Source organism: Colias croceus, chromosome 7 (genome assembly GCF_905220415.1).
Source record: "Colias croceus chromosome 7, ilColCroc2.1".
NCBI classification, from domain to species: domain Eukaryota; kingdom Metazoa; phylum Arthropoda; class Insecta; order Lepidoptera; family Pieridae; genus Colias; species Colias croceus.
This window is the reverse complement of record NC_059543.1, coordinates 3,940,146-3,962,030: the sequence shown is the minus strand read 5'-3', so window position 1 is coordinate 3,962,030 and position 21,885 is coordinate 3,940,146. Positions and strand designations below refer to the sequence as shown.

The following is a 21,885-nucleotide window of genomic DNA, read 5'->3' as shown; positions in this document are numbered from 1 at the left end:
AATTGGCGCCATGGGGCCAGCCCTGTTTGCGTCCCCAAGGCAACAGGCATATTTTATGCAATAAAGTCATACTCAAAAAACAAAAGGTAGTATTTTACATGCGGAGGTTGTTTAATTACTAAATTTATAGTCAACGTTACCCAGTGCAATCCTTTGTTGTATTTAGTTGAAAACCATTAGATATCTACGGACTCCAGAGACCGGACATAGCCATTTTCCACTATTTAAAAGGTAGATTTCATAGCTGAGTTCTTTTTTTTTTGACACGCTATTTCTATGTTACTCGCATGTTTGTATTACATGCGTGTAAACAGCGTGTCAAAAAAAGTAACGTAACGTAAAGTAACTCCTTGAGTTGATTTTTACCAACTTTAAACGTGTCCGTTTATAGTGTGTCATTGGTGAACAATAATTTCATGAGCTTAAGGGTATTTTTCATTACAGTGAAAATCTGGTTTGGTGATAAAATGACTAAAACATTTAATATACGCCTCTAATATTAGATCATAACATTCATAAAGTTTTAACTGAGTAACAATAAACTGTTAACCTCAATTTGGGGATTTCTCGTAAATTCTGAGGTGTTGGCGGGATAAAAGACTTTACGAGCAGCTTTAAGATGGATAACAATTAAGGTCGTGATGTATTTACCTCTTCTATCTACATTACTATAGGTATGTATACATATTTTTTTAGAATAAGTCTGTTTTTAGGCGAATCCATAAGAGTGGTTTTAGGACCAGAAAAAGGATAAATAAAAAAAAATAGGCATAATTGAATGTTCAAATAAGCTTTGAATATTTTTCTGAAGAGAAATTCTTTCAAAACACTAAAGTACCTACTAAATACTTATAAAGTACTAAAACTTAATACTAAATTATTCTTTAAATGTATAAAAAGTTTAAGGGATCTGAAACATTAGATATGCTGAGTTGATTTAATATTTTTAAACAAAATTATATACTTAAAGAGAAATAATTGAATGCTACATTGAAATTTAAACTGCATACATAACCTTGAGAATTCGTGAACCGAATTAATAAATTTTACAGTAATTACTTAAGTAAGTATATATTTTTCTGTTTTCAAATTTAAATTGCATACCTATATCTACCATTCAATGTTAAGAGAAATTTTAACGTCATGTTATCGGGTGATGATTTTTTTGAGAACTAATAAGGAAATAACTATTCAAAATAGAACTGGTTCCAAGGATATTTAATATTTGAGAATAGTATAATATTATATTACTTACACGCGAAGTCTGTGATAATTTATTAGACCTATATTGTGTGAAGTGCGTACTACATCTTCTGTCTTACTGATTAAAATTACAGTGTATATAATATTATTATAATATATAAGTAACTAGTGGTCCGCCCCGGCTTCGCCCGTGGTACATATTTCGCAATAAAAGGTAGCCTATGTCTTTTCTCGGGTATCAAAATATCTCCATACCAAATTTCATGGAAATTGGTTCAGTAGGCGTGATTGAGTAACAGACAGACAGACAGAGTTACTTTCGCATTTATAATATTAGTATGGATAATATACTGATTGTGCTTCTTTGTCTTAGTGTGTGTTACTTAAGTTATAAAAAGGCAAGTTTTCACCAAATTTCGTTGATTATTTGGATTTTTCAAAGGTTATTAAAAAATTCAAAAAGAAGTGGTGTAGATTTTGTGCACGACTTGTTTTGCCGGAAATAGAGAAAACTCGTTATTTGACCTTTACCTATTACCATTTGTTTCTACGTTCAATTAATTATGTATCAAGTTAATTTACTCTGGTCTAGGTTATAATAATTTATATTATGTTTGTAACATATTTATGTTACTTTATAAAGCGCACATGTGATCAATTTGTCCTTACTAGTCTCTAAGAAAAATAAATAGCGCGAAAATTGAACTGAAAATTAGCTATGTTTTATTTATTTTGTAGCAGTTATTTGTGTCTTGTTGTGAAAAGAAGGTGTCTCGCATTAAATCAAACGAATAAGGAAGTTTAACTGTTTTTTTTATTTAATACATTTTAAATTATTCTCTCTTATATAGTTGTAGATATTTTATAGATTTTTGATACTTACAGAAATACATATTATATACATAAAATACTATATGATATAAAATTCAGTTTTTTCAATACGCGATAAACTTGAAGAATGCTACGTGTCCTTATTTTTATGTGAGAAAATGTTTTTTTTTTTTTGAATAAGGATAAATAATATTAAAATGAATTTAAAAAATCTTCATTTATTTACAGATTTATAGTTAATAATATTAATGGTCAACCCGATCATCACTATGAATGTGATGTTAGAGCATTTCCTGAAGGCTTTCTATTTGGAACAGCAACTTCGTCTTACCAAACTGAAGGAGCATGGAATAAAAGTGGTAAGAAAGAAATAATTTTTAAACCTTGATAATTATTTGAACTAGAGTATTTTTTGGATAAAAATAATAAAAGTTAACATTACTTTTAGGAAAAACGGAAAATATTTGGGATCACTTAACGCACACACAGCCGTATGAAATTTTGGACCATTCAAATGGTGACGTTGCTGATGACTCCTACCATCTATATAAACGGGATATAGAGATGATGAGAGAGCTAGGTGTACATTTCCATCGCTTTTCAATTTCTTGGACACGTATTCTTCCAACGAGCTTTCCAGATGAAATAAATCAAGATGGTGTCGACTATTATAATAATTTAATAAACGAAATGCTTAAGTATGGTATCGAACCGATGGTGACGCTATATCACTGGGAACTGCCACAAAAACTCCAACTGATGGGAGGTTGGACGAACCCCAATATTATAAATTGGTTTGCCGATTTTGCCAGAGTTGCGTTTGAATTATTCGGTGACCGGGTTAAATATTGGGTAACAATAAATGAACCATATCAAATTTGTAATGAAGGCTACGGCGATAGGAATATGGCGCCGATGTTAAATGTGAAAGGCGTAGCTGAATATATTTGTACGAAGAACTTGCTACTGGCGCATGCTACGGCTTATCACATGTATGACAGGGAATATAGGTCCAAATATAAAGGCGTGGTGTTTATCACTTGCAGCGCTTCTTGGTACGAGCCTGAAAGTCAAGACCACTATGGAGCAGCGTGGGAAAGTAATCAATTTACGGTACGTAAGAATGTTTTGATTGTATAAAATTTGATTTATTTATAAGTTATCTAATTTCAATGTCTGTGTTGCAGTGGGCTCAGCATTTACATCCAATATTCTCGCACACTGGCGATTATCCACGAATTATGAAAGAAAAGATTGCCGCTAAAAGTAAAGAGCAAGGATTTTTCCGGAGTAGATTAATTGAATTCACCCCAGAAGAAATCAAGTTTGTGAAAGGCAGTTCTGATGCTCTTGGTCTCAATCACTATTCGACAACATTAGTTTATAAAAATGAGTCTGTGAAACACATGTATGAGTCGCCATCTTTTATGGATGATCTCGGCGTTGGTATGGCTTCGGTAAATGATAGGCAAGGGGGAGGTATGGTGGATGTAAGTTCATCAACACATATTCTATAATTCTTTGTAAAGTTAAATCAAGTCTTGATTTAATTTTTTTGGTTCTTGAAGTTTTCTTTTTTTATTATTTTATTTTAGAGCGTAGTTTTAGTAAGGGTATTTCATCTTAGGTATCGTAGGTATATTTCAAAACATTATAAATCTTAACTCAGGCCCCGGAACCACAGACACAATAGAAAATCTTTTGTGTCTAGGACCGATCGGGCCGCTTGGGGGTCAATGGGTTAAAATACGAGTTCCAAATTAAGATATTTCCTTTTTCAGCAAACGATTAGTATCTACCTATAGATACTTTTTATTATTAAAATACAGAATACTTACATTATTATCGCTCATTTAGATATGATTTTTTTCTTACTAATTGAATTTTTATCACTCGTGAACTAAAAACAAAATTGCAATTTTAAAATTTTAATTGTTTTTTTTATACATATAAGAACTTTCATGTTTCGGTTACATTATAAGATAAAGTTCGCGTCCTTCCTTCGAATTACGAACATTTTTAATAATAAATTTAAATTATTTTTGTTACCATTTACTTTAAAAATATCTATCAGTATATAAAGTTCTTATATACCTACCACGATGGAATAATTCAGTAGACAAAATCTTAAGACGTTCGTACTAGAAGACACGATAATTCGTAGCGTAGCCGCAGGAGGTTAAGAAAGATTTAATCAAAACAAGGCACAAGAAATAAACAAATTTACAATAGCAAGCAACCCAAAATCAATCTTAAGTTGTAATAATTATTATACTAGATATCAAGAGATTGGGTTGTATAATGTTTAATCCAAATCATAATACTTTCTAGTGTTTGATTTTACGCGAGTATTATACATTTAGAGAAAATAATACACACACCGGCACAATTAGCGGAACAGAAACCTATACGCGAGAACATCGTCAGGGATTTGAACGAATGGCAGCAGGTTCTCTTTACTGATGAGTGCAGAGTTCTTTTAAAACAGATCGATGGGAGACAGCGAATATGGAGACACAGAATAGAACGCCAAATATAGTCTAATTTTGAACACACAGTGGCTTATGGTGGCGGCTCGATTATGGTTTGGAGAGGGATATGTTTGAGAGCTCGCGTGGAGTTAGTGATAGTCACAGGAGGGACCATGACAGCAGATAAATACATCAGAGACATTTAAGAAGAACATGTTGTACCATTTGCCCCATTTATTGGTGACGACTTTATTCTAATGCAAGCAAATTCCCCCGATATGAATCCGATAAAGCATGTCTGGGACTTGCTAAATAAAAGGGTTAAATCCAGAATGCCACCCCCCAACAATCTGAATGAACTTGGAAACGCATTACTTGAGGAGTGAGAGCGGTTGCCTCAAGAAATCATCGATAACATAATCTGTAGCAAGCCCAGACGAATGGAAACCGTAATCAGAGCAAGAGGGGGAAACACTCGTTACCTATTAATTTTACTTTAATTTTATTGTCAAATCATTTAATGCTTACTTTTTTATTTTTTTGTGATGGTTCATAATCATCAAAAAATTTCACTTATTTCAAATTTCTTTATTTTTCAATAAAAAATAACGAAGACTTTTCAAAGTCGTTGTTAAAAGATGTTAATCAACTTGTTATTAATTACTTTGTCTAATTACATTTTCGTCAAATATATGCGTTATTATCTCATAGTCTCACTTTTTTTTCTGTTACGCTAATTGTGCCGGTGTGTATATAATGCGAAAATAAATAATCGACTTTAAAATCCGTTAAAAAGTCTCTAATTTCCAAATCATAATTTTGGCGCCAAACTTATTTTTAATCTATGCAAGGATTAACACACGGTTTATTCTAGGACGTTCCATGGGGATTTTATAACTTGCTAACAACAATTCGGGAAGAGTATGGAAACCCTCCTATATACATAACTGAGAATGGTTTCTCAACAAAGGCTGGTCTGGTGGATGATGATCGTGTTACATACTATAGAGGTTATTTATCTGCCATGTTGGACGCTATAGAGGAAGGGTCTGACATTCAAGCCTACACTGCATGGAGTTTGATGGATAATTTTGAATGGAAAATGGGTTATACGTATGTATTTCTGATTCTAAATATGATGCATATGTTTTTTGGGTAGTGACGAAGAACTTATAAATAGCTTTTGTCAGATTTATCTTCTGTGTGTTGTATTAACGAAGCATAAGTTAACTGATTTCTAATTCTTAACTCTAACGAAACTTGACATTTTTGGGGAAAGAAAGAAGAAGGACCATGGGATATTAGTAATCCCATCGAGTCGCGGCTGCTTTGATTAATTATTGTCTTGAGATATTCCGTTCATTTTCCTTGTGAAAAGTGTTTAGTTTTTCAAACATTTTCGAGGCTGAAATAAATTGTCTTTTCTGAATAATGATTTGTACTTTTTCCAAATCAACACAGGGATTTCAAACTTTTAATGGTTTTAACATTTTCAGGGAACGTTTCGGTCTATATGAAGTTGATTATAATTCTTCAGATCGGACACGAACAGCAAGAAAATCTGCCTACGTGTACAAAGAAATTGTTCGTACGGGAACACTAGACATGTGCTACGCACCCGACTTGTTTATGCCAATATCAATAGACGAAGGACACTAAATACTAATTATTAATATGTATTCCTAACAAATAAAAAAAGTTAAATATACTTATATCGAGCGAAGAGATTAAATAAAAATTTAACCTTTTATCTGAGCCTTACAAATATAGCATAAAATAGGATTGAAAAATATGAAATTGTTTCATTGTCACAAGTTGTTTTATTTATGCTTTCCCTAGTTACTCATCATACAAAGTGAGCCTCGAAGTCTCTGAAGTCAGCCCACGCTGCCATTTACAAATTATAAAATATACTAAAGAAAACATAAACATGAGTACCTATTATCCGGAATAGCCATTATTTGAACAGCAAACCTTTATTTATTATTATCTTTATTTCAATATAATATTAATTTAAGAAGTCTCATAATTCGGGGACAAACAGACAGAATTAGATATTCTGATTCGCACATAAAAACTGTATTTTAATAATAAAAAGATTATATTATTGTGACCAATAATGTATTGCTGGATAAAGCAGATTACAAAACGAAACATGCACATATATGGTATAAATATAGAAGACATCGAAGTTCGAAACAAGGTACCTGATATAAATTATTTAAACGTACGAGAATCAAAATATTAATATTTTTTCTAATTCTTGGTGTAAATGAAATGTTTTAGGAGAGAGGAGGATACACCACCTTATCCAAATTTAATTAAATTGCTAGATGGATAAATTCGTTTGTAACATTCTTATAAATATCTCTAACAAGCCTGCGGCTTTCCGCCTGCGTTTCAAAGAAAAACCCGCATAGTTCCCGTTCCCGTGGGATTTCTTGGATAAAACCTAGCCTATATTACTCGTGGATAATGTAGCTTTCGAATGGTTAAAATTTTTTTAAATCGGTCCAGTAGTTTATGAGCCTATTCATTACAATCAAGCAAACAAAGTTTTCCTCTTTATAATATTAGTGTAGACTATCACATATGATTGTTTATAGAATACCATAATTACAGTGTAAAATCGATGACCATTTTATTTTTATCGTGATGGTTTTTCACTGTGTGAAAAATAACATGCTAAAATTAACACATTACAGTTACCTGAGTCATTGAAACGTCCAGTAGTGCTATGCAATTAACTGTTATTACGGCTCGTTCATAAATTGCACTGATAAATAAATAATTGCTATAGTTTTAAAGTATTAAAAAATGTGAAAAATTAGACCCTATTGCTCTCAGGAGTCAGGGCAATTGCTTATCTATTAAAGTACTGAGTAAAGTTTGTGGTAAGACTACTTATTTATTTAGCCCTTACATTCCATGATATTAAGATACCTACAATTTACAACAAAAGATATGAACATATGTACATGAAAATATTAATAATGCAATTCGGTTAAATGTCCTGGCCCCTTTCGGGTATAGGCCTCCTCCAACTGTCCCCATTTCCTCCTGTTTTCAGCTGCCTTCATCCAGTCTTTGCCCGTCAATTGCAGAATATCATCAACCCAGCGAGCCCTTGGTCTGCCTTTCTGTCTCTTGGATCCTGGGCCTATCCATTTCGTGACCCTTTTTGGCCATCTATCTTTTGGCCACCATGCAATAAAAAATGTTTTATCCACCGATGATTTTCATAGATAGCAAGTAAATAATATACATAAATTGGACCAGTAGTTTTAATTCGTTTTCCTTACTTTATTGTATGTAGCACGTTTTCCATATAGACGTAGTAGACGAAAATAGAGTGTTTTGTTACCTATTTAAATATCTATGTATTGCGAACATTAAACATTTAATATAATCTATACTAATATTATAAATGCGAAAGTAACTCTGTCTGTCTGTCTGTTACTCAATCACGCCTTAACTACAGAACCAATTTGTGTGAAATTTTATAAAGATATCTTTTGATACCCGAGAAAGGACATAGGCTACTTTTTACCCCGAGACATAGGATAGGATTTTATCCCGGAAATCCCACGGGAACGGGAACTATGCGGGTTTTTCTTTGACTGCGCGGGGGAAGCCGCGGGTGGAAAGCTAGTATCTATTAATTTATTATATTTCATCTTCCTTTATAAGGAACCACTTACGATACAAAAGGAAGTAGAAAGAAAATGGCATAAGTATGGGAAAAGATTCGAGAAAATCGTATACGAGCATTTAATATGTTCTTTTAAAGATAGTTCCATTCAAGGAGGGTAATATTATATTCAAGAACCCAATATTTTCAAGAAGCGAGCATCGAGTTTTGTTAGATCACTATTAAAATGCACAGGAAGAAATTTCGTATATTGTACTAAAATATATTTCATTGTTTTATTATAATTTTATTTAAACATACTAAAAATATTAAATGCAATTAGGAATTTGTCATGTTATCGTAAGAATGACAAATGAAAGAAGCATTAATAAATAATTGAGTACGCTGAATTTTGATCGTTCATAACACGAAGGTGGGTTAAAAATAAACCTAAGCTGAAAGGAGAAACTTTACTGACATTTTATGAAGGTAGAAAAGTTTTATTCCTCATGTATAAAAAGAGGAACCTCGCCTTGTCACTCACTATTTTCCTTATATAGAATTTGACAATATTATAGCAAGCAACTTTTTATAATATTAGATGATATTATCCAAAAGCTCCATACTATAAATAGTTTCCACAGGGAAAATGTAATTCGTAGGCCACGTAATGTATTGGATTAGCTAATTGAGTACCTACCAAATGCTTTATTGTACATATTTATAAATGATTTATTTATAATAAATGAACATATTGACGCAAAAATGCATTGTTAATTGGAAACAAGTTGGAAACATACAAATGAGTTGGTTCTATGACAATCGAAAATGATTTTGAATTTATCCATATAATATAATTTATTAAGATTGTTTAGTTACTAAAAGTAAAAGATAGCTTTTATGATAACTTAGAAGTATCATATGTTTTATTAGGACTTAGAATTAGTGTAAGTAAGTAAGTATATTTATTTACGGACTTAAATAAGTAGGTCACATTACAGCCGAAGCTTTGTGACTTTTGGTAAACTGTATAGATCAAAGCAAACTTGCAGTGTGAAATCCACAACGAAGTCTTCTCAATAGTTCTTGGTCAAAGTTCTGTTTTAAAAGTATTTAGCACTGAGTTTCCTTAAAATCTCAAAGTTTGTAAGAAAGAACCTCGCAAGTATGTATTTGAAACCTACTTTCATTTCCATATTATACAGGGTGTCCCACTATTGGATCACGTAAAAAATACTTAAAGACCAATATTACGTCAAAATTGTTTTGCACCCTGTATATTTTTTAGGCCGTAACTACCATAATTATTATATCCTACAATATTTTTTTACCTCTCTCAATTCGCCTCACTCTGAGTGACTTTTAAAAAAATAAAAAACTTTTCGTGGTTTGAAAATAACCCCTAAGAGGAATTTTCTTCTACGGAGGTGTTCGATGAATATCTAAAGTTTTATGGTCTGTAGTAATTGACGGTACGCTAGCGTGAATGCTGATGTCTTCTGACCTGAATAATTCAATACATGCCTACATTTAAGAGTAATTAACAGACTTTTATAAATGATCTTCGTTTCCTTCGATATTTTAAGATGTAATAATTGTACCTATGTATGGGATCAGATTTCACATCACACTAATTGATTTTGAAAATATGTCAGCTTTGCCATTATAGTCACCAGCAGACTAACGAAGACGAAGTAAATAATAATATCTATTGCATTTTGATATTTGTATATTTTTCTAATAAACACATATAGTATAAACTACGAAATATTCAATTCAATCATGTATTCATTAATTATCTAATTAATACATTTGAAATGCACGAATGCAATGTTCATTGGTTTAGTTTGGGTTTAGTAAATAATAATTGACTGTTCCGCCCTAAAACCTATCTAGATCATGTTAAATATCCATGAAGTAACGAGTTAAATAAATTAATACATTGGCTATCAAATGATTTACTCAATGTTTTGATAATCACGTATTCGTATGAGTTACGTAAATAACATAATAAAACATATGGAAATTAAAGAAAATTTACACATTTATTGGAATAGTCTTACTGAATATCGTTCTTATTTTATTTTGTAAGTCTGAACGCTTACGTGACTGATTTTTAATAACGCCACGTTATTAGATAAAAATATCCAGTTTGGTGCTTAAGATAATTATAAATACAATGTTTGTAAATAAAGCATTACATAATTGTCTCAGATTTCTTTATTTATTTAACTATGCATTTCAACAATCTCAAATGTAGGTCCAATGTACATAGTTATAATATTTCAATTTCCCGGAGAAGCGTGTTGGAAGAACGGAAGTTCACATATTATACATAAGACTAGATGTTCCCCGCGGTTTCACCCGCATTGCTCCGCTCCTGTTGGTTTTAGCGTAATGATATATTATAGCCTTCCACGATAAATGGGCTATCTAACACCGAAAGAATTTTTCAAATCGGCTTCTGGTCCGATTAGCCCGAGATTAGCGCGTTCAAACAAACAATCAAACAAACTCTTCAGTTTTATAATATTAGCATAGATTATAGATCTGGAGATTTAAAGGCAATAACAAAGATAAATAAAATAAAAGACATATAACTATAAAATATATAATCCTTGTATCTTTCTTACAAATAGATGAAAGTATCCAGTATATACGGACCTATATCATTCAAATTCTATGTTGAGTGCTTGTTAACGTAAGAGCGAGTGCTGAAGTGATATATGAGAAGTTTGTTTAGCCGGAGGTAACTGTTTGTGGTCGGTCGCTTACCGCAGTCTTGCTTTACTGTCCTCTGTTACTTGTAGGTGAAACACTATTAATGTTGGAATAGCCATAATTGACGTAGTGATTGTTCAATTGCAAATATCCAAGCGATATTTCCACAGCGGAGTAGATCATTAAAAATTTTGCATATAAAATTTGTTTTTTGATTAAAATAGATTTACCATATCTGCAAGATTTACTAAAAATATGCTAACTTTCGCGATGGCTCCGCTAAATTCCAGTTCACGTTATCCCGCGAGAGCATTTTTTCACGCACAAAATCATAAAAAAAATTAAATTGGAGTCTTATAATTCAAACGAAGTTTCTTTACCTAAATCATTGCGGCTCGTTTCTGGCTGGAGCAAATATTTTTTTTAAATATCATAGTATACCTGTATACATAAATGAATATTGGCAGAAATCTATACTTATAATATAATTTCGCTGGTGTAATACAAGCGAATAGCTTATGTACCTACATCATCAGACAGTTATTTTTTAAGTATTTCGAAACAGCCGTTAAGTGTTAGGTAACCCATTGAGCCCCAAGCGGTCCGATCGGTCCCAGACACAATAGATTTTCTATTGTGTCTGTGGTTCCGGGGCCTGAGTTATTGATAATAATAATAATCAGTAGATAGGAAAGTGAACCGTGATCAAACCAAGGCCTCAAACAGTCAATATAATAGCATTGAACCAACGATATTATTTAAGCTGCGGAGATCTGTCCCTGACAGCTCTGAAAATGATCCCGGTAATTTGCGAAAATAATTGAGAAATATTCATGTTAAATTATGAAAAGATTGTAGAACGCGAATACAAAAACGGTGCATGAGGGCTTTTGATGATTGACGAAAAACCGAAATTTAAAAAAAATAAGAGTTGTTTTTAAAATTGTATATTGTGTTGACGCATTTTGTACTTTTTCATTGATATTCGTGTATTCAGCTAATATTTACTCCGTTAAATCATAAACGTATTTAGGTCTTAAGAGAAATCCGCTATGTTAATTAACTTACTCTTTTGCAGTTTTTATAAAGAAATACTGAAAATATAGAACTTGAGAGTACTTCACTAAAAGACGATAAATCATGCTAGTAAAAGTTTGAATTTCTTCAGACACGCCACCAATAAATAACCTTCGTATAATTTTCAGGTGTGGAAACTATATTATACCTACAAGAGAAGACGTATTTTATTTTTAGCCTTGTTAAGGAAGTAAAGGAAAAATGAATATGGAATATAACATATGGTTAGTAGGTTAGTACCTACCATACGTTTACCATTTTCTCTTCATCCGAACCGCAAGGGACTGGAACATTCTTCCTTATAGTTCTCTATCAGGCGAGATTGTACACAAGTGTTTCCCTATCTACAGTAAAAAAATACGTTATATTCCATATATAAGTTCTCCCATTTCTTCATTAGAGCATCATCTTCATTTAAGTACTTAAATTACTTAGGTATATGGGAAAAACAGTAAGCTACTCGGTAGTCTAGTACAATCATGTTACTCAATATGGCATGTTTTCAGTTCACTTCACGATGCAATGTGAAACACGCTCACCTATTAGTTTCCACCAATAAGAGATTTGCTCAAGCGTGTATTTAAGGCGTTTTATTTCTCGCCTTTATTTATTTATTACGTATATAAATAAGGATGTTACAAATTGAATGTTTCCTGTGTCTTTTCAATCGGTAAATTGTTTTCCTTAACCGAGAGATACATTATGGTAATGAGATTTGAGTTGAACGTAAGAAACATTCTTTTTAACTATTAATATATATTTAATTATAAAATTATAAGGAATAGAAAAAATTCGATCACGAGGCGGGACTCGAACCCGCATCCTTTCGCGCCATTCCGGGGCGGATGCCTGACCAACTCAGCCACTCGTGACCCGCCAGAGCAATCGAATTTATTCTATTCTTTCAGTTTTTTCTATTCTTTATAATTTTATATTTATAAAGCATTTGAATGCCATAAAACCAAAAATATAAATATATTTAATTATTTATTGTTTCCAACTATTTGGTTTAAAAAGTGAAAATACACTTTGGATACATTCGATAATACTTAATCTAATCAATTGCCCGAAATGGTGATAAACAGACTGATTGAGATATAAAATATTAATCAGTGTAACACTACATGGAAGAGTCGTTTGCTTGATAAGAAACATTTAACAGTATTTAAGTATCATATTCCTATCTAAGTCAGGATACAAAGGCTAATAAAATGTCGTACGGTGAGTTTCTTAATTTTTTATTACTTAAAATTGATACGATGAATTCAACTAAGTACCTACATAACTATTTTTCATTACGTATGTTTTGGCTTATAAATGTCTTCAAAACAATCGGTGTTACAACAAATATTACTAACTATTCTGAAAATGTGTACGTCTGCTCATCTGTCTCGAATTTAAATATTATTATAAATGTAATATGTTCCCCAAGATTGTATTCAGTTATATTTGCCTCATGCTCTGGATATTTGAGTTTTGTTAGATATGACTTTCATGAAACGTAGTCATAAAGAGAATTCAAGAACATCATACAAGATAGTCTCTGAAGTTTGAATGTGATAGTGGTAGACGAAATTTTTGGAATTTATAAAGTATACATACTTATCGTATCTGTGAAGAAAACTTCATTATAATTTCATCTAATAAATCTTGAAGATTAATGCATTAAAAATGTACAAACAAAACCCAAAATAAGATAACATCACAGTAAACTTTATGTAAAACACTTTTATGTAAATTGAACAAGATCTCTTTGGAGACGTTGTTCCAGAAAGTTCTATGCTAAGTTACTGAATGAGTCCGTAAAACATTAATGTCTCTACCTCGGTATAATCCTTGCCAAAATATGAATTTTGTAGCGCGATTAAAACCTAACAGCGATTTTAAACTGTTGAGTTTTATTCCACAGGGCATTCAATTTAAAGCCGAAACAACAATAAAGTTTCTAAATACTGAAATCCAATAACGTGTAGGGAAAATTTTCTCATCGTCGGCTTATGTTTGCCGTAAAACTTGTTTTGGTCAAAATTGAACAGTCGTTGGACAATTATTTTTCATATTCGCATGATAATATTAGATAGTATCAATTCTATTTGCAACATTAAATATTCTGGCGATAGTTGATAATCGAAAAGTGATATAATTTTATAAAAAGGTACCTATAGATAAGTTAACGACATATTTTCATAGACAATAAAGTCTGTGTATAGTGTATACCAATTTTTAACCAACTTCAAAAAGGACGATTTTCAATACGACAGTACTTTCTTACAGATTACAACAGACCATACATCGGCTACCCACCACCGCCGATGCCAGATATTGATTTCGAGCCAGTCCCAATAATGCCGCCAATTCATCCTGAAGGAATCATGCCAGACCCCGTTGAAATTGTTGATGGTAGGTGCTTTGTTTAATAGATAGAGCGATCGTGGAAGGTTTGAGAATATTATTTATGAGGTTTTATACAAAGCGGGTGAACCCGCGGGTGGAAAGCTAATTATATATATAAACACGAGTCGAAAAATTCTTGCAAGGTACATATGACACGCTGTGGGATTAAAATGGTTCGAAGTATCATTTATTTAGTCATGTTCCCGGAAAAATAGTGATACCTAAGTATGTGATATTAATCGATATCTAATAACCTTATCTACAAGAATAAACGAGACCAAAAATGAGACATCATGTTTCCCAGTTTATTGCTACAATATTCTCGTTAACTGGCTTAATTAACATGATTTGGGGTGTAATGGCCGTATACCATCCAACGGCCAAAGCCAACCTCACCTGCTCGTGGTGCACCCTGCCGATCAACGGACGAGGCTCTGGCGACATTTTAGAGTGGTAGGACTACAGCTGCGTAAGATATTCTCTTTTGAAAATCGTACGCAGCATGAATTGGGCTGTAGTCCATCCGGGGCGGTACCACTAACCCACAGGAAACCGGCGTAAAGCTTTCTTAGCGTTTCGCATAGGTGAGTGGGTCACACCGGATGCCCAATCCCCCCCCTCCCTTCCCTTTTAAAACTATGGCAGCGGAATTTAAAGAACTATTACCCCAGGAGGGTACCAACAGTGTCGGTGCTGGAGAATCCCTCCCTGAGCATCTTTGTTCAGGCTACCCTGCGTATTCTGGGGAGGGCAAAATCCCGCTCGTTTCTAAAACCCGAGGCAACAAGAGCAAAAAGCTCAGCGCACCCCCTTCCACGCACTGCGTGAATTTCTGCAACATTAGGGGCTTACACTCGAACATCAATGCCGTCCATTACCACCTTGAGACGGTGAAGCCGGCCTTGCTCTTCTTAACCGAAACGCAGATATCTTCCCCCTCCGACACATCCTATCTGAATTACCCAGGATTTACCCTGGAGCACAATTTTATTCCTCGCGCTGGTGTCTGCGCTTTTATTCGGAATGATATCTGCTTTCGACGCCTCGCTTGTCTTGAAGGTAGGGATCTATCCATCCTTTGGTTACGTGTGGACTGCGACGACCACCCTCGCGTCTATGCGTGCCTATACAGATCCCATAGCGGTAATGACGAAACCGACCGACTCATCGATCACATACAATTGACGGCTGACAACATGCTCAATCAGATTCCATCAGCGGAAATCGTGGTCCTTGGAGACTTCAATGCGCACCATGTAGAATGGCTCAAGTCTCGCACAACAGACCACGCGGGGAAATCTGTTTACGACCTTGCCCTTGCCTATGGTCTAACCCAACTGGTAGCATCGCCCACGCGAATTCCCGATGTTGAGGACCATACGCCTTCCCTGTTGGACCTTCTGCTGACTTCCCATCCGGATGGCTATCAGGTCAAAGTTGATGCCCCTTTAGGCTCATCTGACCACTGCCTCGTACGGAGCGAAGTGCCAATCTTGCGCTTTTCACGGCTACTGAATGGTGGCCGCCGTCGCGTTTGGCACTACAAGTCAGCAGACTGGGACGAGATGCGCACCTTCTTTTCATCTTATCCCTGGGGCCGTGTTTGTTTCTCGGCAGAAGATCCTAGCACCTGTGCTGACTCTGTTGCTGATGTGATACTTCAGGGAATGGAATTGTTCATTCCAAACTCCGTTGTTCCCATCGGTGGCAAGTCCCAGCCCTGGTTTGGTCACTCTTGTAAAACGGCATCACGCCGAAAACAGGATTGTTACCAAGCCTGGGCCAATGCTCTTGTGACTAATGATCCAGACGCCCGTACTCTTAAGAGAAAACTAAACTCGGCCTCTAGGTCCTTCAAAAGAGCTATTGCAAGAGCTAAGTCTGAGCATATCGCAAAGCTTGGCGAGAAACTCGCCCGACTTCCTTCGGGAACACGAGCCTTTTGGGCACTCGCCAAAGCTGTGCAAGGAAACTTTTGTCGGCCGTCATTGCCATCTCTACGCATGGAGAATGACCTGTTGGCCCACTCGGCAAAGGAGAAAGCTGATCTTCTTAGCTCCCTTTTTGCCGCTAACTCGACTTTGGATGACATGGGAAGATCACCACCTACCATCCCACGGTTCGAGGGCTCTATGCCGGACATCCGATTCACCCAGAGCGCTGTGCGTAAAGCACTTTTCGCTCTAGACATCCACAAGTCGAGTGGTCCCGACGGTATTCCTCCTATTGTGTTGAAGATGTGTGCACCTGAGTTGGCGCCGGTTCTCACGCGACTTTTCCGGCACTCCTACTCCACAGGCGTCGTCCCGAATACATGGAAGACAGCTTTAGTACACCCTATCCCGAAAAAAGGCGATCGCTCGGATCCGTCCAACTATCGACCCATAGCCATCACTTCCTTGCTCTCCAAGATAATGGAAACCATTATCAATCGCCAGGTGCTAAAATATCTGGAAGAGCGCCAGCTGATTAGTGACCGACAGTACGGTTTCCGTCGTGGCCGGTCAGCTGGCGATCTTCTTGTTTATTTGACTCACCGCTGGGCGTCAGCGATTGAGAGCAAGGGGGAAGGCTTAGCTGTCAGCTTGGACATAGCGAAAGCTTTCGATCGGGTATGGCACAAAGCGCTTCTTGCGAAGCTTCCTTCCTATGGGCTTCCTGAGAAATTTTGCCAGTGGGTCGCCAGTTTTCTCACAGAGCGTAGCATGAGTGTCGTAGTCGACGGTTCATGCTCTGATCCTAAGCCTGTGAATGCTGGTGTCCCACAAGGCTGCGTTCTGTCTCCCACTCTGTTTCTTCTGCATATCAATGATATGCTGCTAGACGGTAGCATTCATTGCTATGCAGACGACAGTACTGGTGATGCAATATACACCGGCCACAGCAATATTTCTCAGGACCGCGTCATTGAGTGCCGGAACAACCTCGTGTCTTCAATAGAAACCTCCTTAGAAGAGGTGTCTAACTGGGGCCGACGTAACTTAGTCCAATTCAACCCCAAGAAGACACAGGTCTGCGCGTTCACCGCAAAAAAGCTTCCCTTTGTCGTAACTCCTCGTTTTCAGGGCATTCCTCTCTCTGCCACAGCTAGCATCGGTATTCTTGGTCTCGAAATCTCGAGTAGCGTACAGTTCTCCTGTCATCTGGAAGGAAAAGCCAAATTGGCTTCACAGAAACCTCGTGTCCTCTGTCGAGCGGGGCAGTATTTCACGTCGCACCACCGCCTTATGCTTTATAAGGCGCAAGTTAGGCCGCACATGGAATACTGCTCCCACATCTGGGCCGGGGCACCCCAACAACACCTCCTTCCATTTGACCGTATTCAAAGGAGAGCAGTACGACTCGTTAACGAGCCAAGTCTTACCGATCGGCTTGATACTTTGGCGCTGCGAAGAGACGTCGCTTCACTGTGTGTTTTCTATCGCATCTACAATGGGGAGTGCTCTGAGGAGCTGTTTGGAACAATACCTGCCGCTGAGTTCCATCATCGTACTTAACATCAGGTGACGCGTCTGCTCTGTTGCCTCCTCTTGTATAAAAAAAAAAAAAAAAAAAAAAAATGTCATACAGTGATAACGTTGCAATATGTTATGTGACAGATTCATGTTATCGAATTTTATTTTTTATCCGGGAATAGAAAATCTATCTATATTTACAAGACCACTAAAACTAATTTCAAGAGCATTTGTTCATCAATTTGAAAGAAATAATAAAAATATATTAAGTGTAGAGGTTGGAAAAGGATACTTTTAAAATATAATCATTTCGTTATCGAAGAAATATAGGTATCAGCTCTATCAGACCATTATACTACCGTTTTATTTTAATAACTTTCTATTTCATCAAATCAATCCACACATAAACTAATTAATTGTATAAAAATTGTCAGCGCCTCCAATTGATTGGGTGCCAGCAACTCGTTCAACAGCATATTCCTTGATGGGCCGTGCCTTCGTGGCCGGTAAGGAGGGCTGGGATAACAGTCCTCTATGGGCCATCCGTGTTCATCACGATGCTGGTCTCATACCAGGGAAACTGGCTGTGACACACGGCGCCGCGTATATACCACTCGCAGGAAAGGAAGTGGCTGTTCAAGAGTTTGAGGTAATTTTGTCAGGGTTATTATTTGAATTAACATCGATATAAAAATAAACTAAATAAATTTAACATATACGTAGACGAGATCAAAGAGAGAGAAGGCCTTAGCTCTATTGTCGTAAAAATATTATCTTATAGCCGCAACTTTCTTGCAAATTAATTAACTGTCATCGTACTTTTACTTTTCAAATGTTTTTTTTTCATCAAGTATTCAACATATAATTTTTTTTATTAAAAATTTGTTAAATTTACAGATTCTTTGCACAGACCCAAGTTTAGTTCAATGGGTGTCTACTAGCAGAGATGAGATCCCAGAAAACGCCATTCCCGCAGGCAATACTCACGTAGGAGAGCCCCTTTATTTAGGCAGGGTTAAACATAGAGGATCCATGACACCTGGAAAGGTTAGTATTATTTATCTTCTTTTAAAAACCTTATCCTTCATTTTACTTTTTAAAATTAGCTGTAGTAAGACACGATTTATCACAAACAAATTACTCAAAATATATTCCAAGGAAATCTGCACCCAAAACTTTTATATAGATTGGTTTCGGAACTCACAGACATACGAACGCGAACGTGTTCCAAAATTTTAAACATTATAAATAATAACTATTACTCATTGTGTTATGATAAGATATTTTTTACCTAACATGATAAATCGCGGCCTAAATCGACGAATTCTTCAGTCGCTTTCAATGTATACAAGATTGACGTCATATTTATAACAAGACATATTATATTATTATAACAAGACATATTATATTGAATGTAATCAAAATTTGCTATAGCAATTGATATCATACTCGTGTTCGAAATAAAGATATATGTTTTATTAGACACAAACTTTCTATTGGTTTTGGTTACACGGGTTGTTAATAATGTTCACAACAGCACAACTACGTTCTGCTCAATCCTTCAATTAGATACAATATTGACGTGACTTTTTTGTAACTATTTCTTTGAAAGATACACAAATACAAATATTTTTTAAAGATATATAGTTATAAGCAATGATATTTTATGTATAGATACGTTATAAACTCACAATATTGGTTACAAACAAATATTTTTTCTGTATAATTTATTCCTTTCAAAGATACTTTCTCAGTTAGACGGCTGCCTTCTTGTGAGCCTCAGCATGAGGTCTTTTGTAAACAACCATTGAACGCAGAATAAGCTAGTTTATATAGGTACTTACCTAACGCTAGTTAGCAATAAATATATTGAAAGTAAAATAGAATAGAATTATACTAATAAATAAAGCAAACTTTATTAACAAAAATAGAGATGTAAACATTTTTGTGAGTTTTCTTAAACCACCTACTTTGTGATTTAATTTTCGTATGTATAAATATAAATAACTGCTGTTAAGATTTTCCATTTATTCCAACAAAAAATAGAGCCGTTTATTATATGGTTTGAGAAGAGGTCTAAAGAAAATTCTTCCTCGATAATAATGTTCCTTCCTGCGATGGGAATGTGGTAGGTATCTACTGACGAATTTATTAATTCTGAATAAATCTATTCCATTTCAGGTACACCCAAGCCACAAATGTTGCTACATCTCATTCGGAGGGTCAGAGGTCGCGTACAAGCGTTACGAAATTCTTTGTGAAGTTTAAAAAACTTTGTTTACATTTATTTTTAATATATTATTATTTACTTTGAATAGGTGTTTGTTTTTTGTTTGTTTTTGAAAAAAATAAACATTTATTTATATTATATCACTTAAAATTTGACCACCTCGTTGATACAGTGGTTGACGCGTGAGCGTAGAACCGAGGGGTCCTGGCCTCTGGGTTCGATTCCCGCTCGAGACGAAGAAAATCGATCAGTGAAACAGATGTGTGGATAATGCATCTGCCCCTTACCCCACTTGAGGACACGGGACTTTACTTACATCACTTTAAATTTAATGAGAATTGAGATGTCACATCCGTGGTGAAACATTAATCAAATAGTATTTAGGATATAGAAGCGTAATCTGTGATCTAAATATAAAAACTCTAAACTAAATATTATGTTTCATCAAGTATTTTGAGACTATATCGTAGAAGCTCATCAAAGTCCAAAGAGAGCTAATTATTAGGTACACAGTTTCCGTATGAAGTCCCCAATATGCTTGGTTCTGATTGCATATTAAAATATATCTATCTCCCTTTAGACAGAAACCGAAGTATTAGTTTCCATTGGAATTTGAGATCGCGATGCCGCGGCCGATGTTACTGCGAATTCCTTTGGCAGTTCCATTTTACGGTCAAGACGGTTTGAGAATCTTAATCGATTACAAATCCTTTTAAATATGAATCATATAGCTTTTAATTTATAGCTAAGCATTTAATTAATAAAATAGCTTCTCACCCTGGTTCTGTCCTCGAAGACAAAGAGAAAAATCGTTATTCGTCCATCCGTTTTTGATTTATGTATCTATTTATAATAATTAATGATGTACCTAACGTATGTCATTGCAGTTTTAACTGGAACTTGAAAAAGGATTCTTTTTTAAAGTACTGAACTGTTCTATCTAGTCTTGACTGGCAGAAGTTTTTCAATCTCCCTTACAACGGCTTTTCAGTATTTTACTTGGAAACTTTAACTTCGCATTCCGAAGCGTTTTCTCTTATGAATTTCTAAAATAATACATAATTTAGGACAATAAAAATTTTGAATACACAAAATAATTACTTATCTAGACACGTAATAAACAAAATTACATATTCCTTAAAAATATATACTTTAACATTGCTTTTATATTATACTAGCGGTCCGCCCCGGCTTCGTCCGTGGTACACATTTCGCAATAAAAAGTAGCCTATGTCCTTTCTCGGGTATCAAAATATCTCCATACCAAATTTCATGCAAATTGGTTCAGTAGTTTAGGCGTGATTGAGTAGATACGTAACAGACAGACAGACAGAGTTACTTTCGCATTTATAATATTAGTATGGATTAATTACTATGTAGACTAGAGAATGGCAATTATAGTCGGAACCTTCGGTTGCCATGGGACTAAAGAATTGTGAGCACGTTGTTTGATAATCACATAATATGTATAATAGAAAAAATATGCACAAACAAAAGATGTTAAAGAATTCAATCAAACATTTACGAAGTGGTTTCGAAATATTTTTTTGTTACAATCTTAGTATTAGGTACCTAAATGATATTAATTATAATTGATAGGTGGGTTTTGGGTAAACACACGCCCGCACTTTTATTTTTTAGATCAAACAAATGATAGATGATATGATATTGCAAAAAAGCATTGCAAATCATTTCTACAATTGTTTAAAATACTTTTCTACACAAATTGCAAGAATTCATTGCGGAATCAACATTCCAAACCGATGATAGATTGATCGACTATTCATAAAGTTGTTAAAGTCTGTACAAAGCATAATATTGGAACAAATCGAGCGTTACTTTTAAAATTGGCAAAGGCTGCAATAAACTTTA

At 34.8% G+C, this 21,885-nt stretch overlaps 2 protein-coding genes across 2 annotated transcripts; both read left to right on the top strand.

The window, feature by feature from the left end:
* The first annotated feature begins 1,934 nt into the window (after positions 1 to 1,934).
* LOC123693353 (myrosinase 1-like) lies at positions 1,935 to 6,316 on the top strand. The gene is made up of 6 exons (XM_045638411.1): positions 1,935 to 2,184; positions 2,263 to 2,393; positions 2,483 to 3,147; positions 3,222 to 3,524; positions 5,380 to 5,618; positions 6,002 to 6,316. Exons 1-6 carry the CDS (start codon positions 2,162 to 2,164, stop codon positions 6,162 to 6,164), a joined length of 1,524 nt encoding a protein of 507 aa, XP_045494367.1. The 5' UTR covers positions 1,935 to 2,161; the 3' UTR covers positions 6,165 to 6,316.
* A 6,731-nt stretch (positions 6,317 to 13,047) lies between these two features.
* On the top strand, positions 13,048 to 20,098 carry LOC123693349. Its single transcript, XM_045638405.1, has 5 exons — positions 13,048 to 13,155; positions 14,209 to 14,334; positions 18,218 to 18,432; positions 18,681 to 18,830; positions 19,965 to 20,098. The coding sequence occupies exons 1-5, from the start codon at positions 13,146 to 13,148 to the stop codon at positions 20,049 to 20,051; spliced, it is 588 nt and encodes a 195-aa protein (XP_045494361.1). The 5' UTR covers positions 13,048 to 13,145; the 3' UTR covers positions 20,052 to 20,098.
* The last annotated feature ends 1,787 nt before the right edge of the window (positions 20,099 to 21,885 follow it).

Coding starts and splice junctions, on each gene's coding strand:
- LOC123693353 (XM_045638411.1), top strand. CDS start 2,162: ATGCTACGTGTCCTTATTTTTAT. Junction 2,394..2,482: donor AGGAGCATGGAATAAAAGTG/GTAAGAAAGAAA, acceptor CATTACTTTTAG/GAAAAACGGAAAATATTTGG. Junction 5,619..6,001: donor GAATGGAAAATGGGTTATAC/GTATGTATTTCT, acceptor TAACATTTTCAG/GGAACGTTTCGGTCTATATG.
- LOC123693349 (XM_045638405.1), top strand. Junction 14,335..18,217: donor CCCCGTTGAAATTGTTGATG/GTAGGTGCTTTG, acceptor AAAAATTGTCAG/CGCCTCCAATTGATTGGGTG. Junction 18,831..19,964: donor GATCCATGACACCTGGAAAG/GTTAGTATTATT, acceptor ATTCCATTTCAG/GTACACCCAAGCCACAAATG.